The sequence below is a fragment of the Echinops telfairi genome, unplaced genomic scaffold, assembly GCF_000313985.2.
Source record: "Echinops telfairi isolate 266 unplaced genomic scaffold, ASM31398v2 ScPeMD7_7469;HRSCAF=8507_0, whole genome shotgun sequence".
Taxonomy (NCBI): domain Eukaryota; kingdom Metazoa; phylum Chordata; class Mammalia; order Afrosoricida; family Tenrecidae; genus Echinops; species Echinops telfairi.
In genome coordinates this window covers 86,854,085-86,858,173 of record NW_022111372.1, presented here as the reverse complement: position 1 = coordinate 86,858,173, position 4,089 = coordinate 86,854,085, and the positions used below count along the sequence as shown (strand labels likewise).

The 4,089-nt window shown below is 39.4% G+C and overlaps 1 protein-coding gene across 6 annotated transcripts in view; it reads left to right on the top strand.

Moving 5' to 3' along the window:
- STK32A (serine/threonine kinase 32A) overlaps positions 1 to 4,089 on the top strand; it is a 200,057-nt gene that overhangs the window by 50,613 nt on the left and 145,355 nt on the right. For all 6 annotated transcript variants that reach the window (XM_045284913.1, XM_045284916.1, XM_045284915.1 and 3 more), the window contains exons 3-4: positions 1,228 to 1,283; positions 2,643 to 2,794. In XM_045284913.1, the coding sequence (XP_045140848.1) occupies positions 1,228 to 1,283; positions 2,643 to 2,794 (208 nt within the window). The remainder of the gene's footprint in view (positions 1 to 1,227; positions 1,284 to 2,642; positions 2,795 to 4,089) is intronic.

Below are 4,089 nucleotides of genomic sequence, written 5' to 3'. Positions count from 1 at the left end.
GAGCTGATATCAAGGAGGTCAAGAAAAAATAAAATGTTTTGAGACTGATTGTGATAGCCATTGTACAATACTGCTTGATGTGATTGAACTATGGAATGTTATGATATTTTTAGAGCTCTCAAGAAAATGATTATAAAAGAGAGAGATCAAAAGACACGTTACATTGGGTAAATCTGCTGACAAGATCTTTATATAGTGTCGAAAAGCAAAGATGTTGCTTTGAGGACTAAGGTGCACCAAACCTGAGCCATGTTATTTTCCATCTCCTCATATGCATGTGGAAAATGGACATTGAATAAGGAAGATTGAAGAAGAATTGATTTGTTTGAATTATCGTGCCGGAGAAGAATATAGAAAAGTACTGTGGACTGCTAAAAGGACAAATAAGTTTGTCTTGAAAGAAGTAAGGCCAGAGTGCTTTTTAGAGGCAAAGTTAGTGAGGGTTCATCTCAACGACTTCAGACATATTATCAGGAGCGCTCAGTCCCTGGCAAAGGACAGCATGCTTGGTACAGCAGGACAGTGAAAAAGAGGAAGACCCTTGCCAAGAGGAACTGATACTCCTCTCAAGTGGAAAACAACGTAGTGATTCCTCAGGAAGTAATGCAGACGACTCACGTATAACCCAGCAAATTTCACGCTGAGGGATGGCCCCAAGAAATGTCCTATAGACTCACTGTGAGTCAGAATCAATTCTATAGCAGTTTAGAAATTATACACCTGAAGAATATCTAATGGGCAACTGTATTTTAATTTTCACTGTAATTTTAAGAAATGAAAAATCAGAGCCGTTGTAGTGTCATATTCATATAAGGCCAGATATCTACGTTAGTGATTGTGCTCAAAATGGATTCTCCTGGCTTACTAGATCAAGTACCATTATGTATTCTTTACAGTGATATGTTCTTTTTAATTTTAGATTTCCATTTTATTTATCTCACTATTTGATCCACATGAGTTTTTACAGAGCTTCACTAGACTAGATGCTCCATAAAAGTAGAGATTCTATTTTTGTTTAACACATCTGCAACACCAGGCATTATGATTAATATATAATAGTGTTCGACGAATCTTTAGTGAATGAATGAATCACGTTTTAAGATAGTCTAAAATGCAGGTTTAAATAAGGTGCTTCAGTTTATCCCAATCTTTATTTACTGTTTCCTAGTTACTATGGAGAAACTAACAATAACTTGTGATGTTCTTCTTTTCTTTTTCGTTTTACAGTCACTTTTGATCACTTTGAAATTCTTCGTGCCATTGGGAAAGGCAGTTTTGGGAAGGTGAGAACAAATATAATGAATGATTAACCACTAGCAGGGTTGTGTAGCTCAGGAAAGTGAGGGTTCAGGAATGTTCAGATTGTTGAGTTACTGGAACCATAAAGAGAGATAATTTGGAGATGCCTTTATACAGCTCTTTATTTTTAAATCTCCATAATTTGAAGATATGTAGTATCTAATTAGAGCTTAAGACTTTCCCTTCTACTCTAAAGAAACTGTAACTCTAGCGATGCCATCAGCTAAACACTGGACTCCTAACTACTTACCTCAAGGCTAGTAGTTCAAACCCACTAGCTGCTCTGCAGGAGAAAGATGAGGCTATGTAATCCTGTAAAGATCGACAGCCTCAGAAACCCTATATGTGATCCTATGAGTTGGAATCAACTTGACAGCAGTCAGTCTAAAAGAGAACAGGATTTCAGAATGTGTTTTCAAATTTAATCAGCTATGTGTCTAGTCATCATTTTAGCATAACAACAAGCTCTTGATGGTAAGAAAGACATCCGATTTCTCTTATTTTCCCCTCAGTTATATTATGTTTTTTATGTATTTAAACTTACATTCAGCTTATTTTTTGTAAGAAGTGTCTAGATTCAGTACCTGATTATTAATTTCTCAATTGGGACATGCTTTAAAGAAGAGTCATATTTCATGTTGAACTTGAATTTTAAAATAATTCATTATCTACTCTTTAACATATGACCCTCTGGAGCAGTGGTTCTCAACCTTCCTAATGTCACGATCTTTTAATACAGTCCGTCATGTTGTGGTGGCCCCCAACTATAAAATTATTTTTGTTGCTACTTCATAACTGTCATTTTGCTACTGTTATGAATTGGGTGACCCCTATGAAAGGGTTGTTTGACGCCTAAAGGGGTTGCGACCCACAGGTTGAGAACCACTGCTCTAGTATTTCAAAAACATATACATCAAATGTAATATATTCCCAGTGCTTCAAGGGTTTTTGTGGTTTTTTTGGTATATCCCCTATGGTTGTACAAGAGATAATCTTTGCACAACTCCTGGTCAGCTTGATAGTTAACATGCCTATTCAGACTCTGAAAGGGGCGTGAATGTCATGTGTTAATGGAAGATCCCTAAAGTAGAAATGCTTTCTCCAAAGTCCTTTCTAAATAAAAAGAAAGAAACAGGCAACTTGTTTGAGAAAGAAGGGAACTGATTTGGTACAGGGGAACAAAATTAAAGCTTTGCTCTTAAATCAGAGCTGAGTGGCAAATTAAACGTCAGTGGTTTTCAAGTGTTAAGGCCCCCAAGTCATGCCAAAGGACAAGCCTTGTTCCCTCCTGTCACCGCTCCTCATTTCTCTCGCAGTATTTTGACCCTGGTTTGCACCATTAGGTCTGCATTGTGCAGAAGAACGACACCAAGAAAATGTATGCAATGAAGTACATGAACAAACAAAAGTGTGTGGAGCGGAACGAAGTGCGAAATGTCTTCAAAGAACTCCAGATCATGCAGGGCCTGGAGCATCCTTTCCTGGTTAATTTGTGGTAAGTGATTCTACGGGCTTGTGAATGGAGGCTCCTGCCCCCTCCCCTCCCCTCGCAAGTACTGTTGCTTAACTGGATCGGATTGCTAAATGCGCTTTTGTCCACGAGGCTTTTATTCTTCTCAGTTATGTTGGCTTTATAATGAAGCAAAATGTATTTGGTTATCAGCATTAAATACTAATCAGTTCTGCCCTTCAGAGTGCTTTTTGTCCTAAAGCCCAACGTTTTTTGTTAAAGCATTATCATTGAATGGTCTCACAATAATTGGATTTAATGCCTTATCATGCTTAGATACTTTTCTCCATTAGCTCTTGTCTTCAGGTGCCTAAAGTCAGTTTTCACTCAGAGTAGCCCTAATACATCCGAAGGCATCGCTGTTAGGTCCTACACCATGCGCTGAAGTGCTGCTATGCTTGAGTTCATTGTTGCCTCAACTGTTTGGGGTACAGTGTATGGCTTTTCTGTCTGATGTGGTTGATTGATCTCTAGAATTTGCACGTAGTATATTCTCATTGGAATAATTGGCAACAAAATTGGTTTCTTTGTTGGATAATTTCTTAAGTTGCCATGTATATTCTTAGAGTTAAAAGAAAGGAGAGTGTTAGAAAAAGCAAAAAGAAAACCCTCAGTGTTATCATGTTGATTCTGACTAATAGTGATCCTATAACAGCGTAGAACTGCACTGTAGAGTGTCCCATGCTGTAATATTTAAGGTAAAAAGCCCAAGCAGTGCTGTGCACTAGGAGTTGGGCTACCAACTACAAGGTTGGTGGTTCAAACCCACCGTCAGTCTGGGGGAGTAAGCTGAGACTGCCTGCTCCTATGAAAATGTTCACAAAGGAGAAGCTCTCCCTTGTCCTGTAGAGGGTGACTGTACTCTTCATGGACAGCATGGCAGTGGGCTCGTGGGTTTGGTAACCCTTATGGCCGCCCTACCACTTGTCATGGCTTGGGACTTGTTATGCTGCTGGATGCTGTGCTAACAGGCTCTCAAATCGCTGCAGCATCACCCCACTGGACAGGTTCTAGTGGGACTTCAAGACTAGAAAGGTCTGGTGTTCTTCTTCTGAAGATTAGCTAACAAAATCCTTATGGATTTCAACAGACATGGTTAGGCTCACTGATTTGGGACACACCGTGAGGAAGAATCAGCCAGGTTTGGTGAAGTAGAGGGTCATCCAAGGGGAGGGAGACCCACAGGGAGGGAGATGGGCACAAATGCCACAAATGTCAACTCATTCAGGCCAATGTTTGCGAGGATGATGTAAGACTGGGGCAAGGTTTCAGTTCTTTTG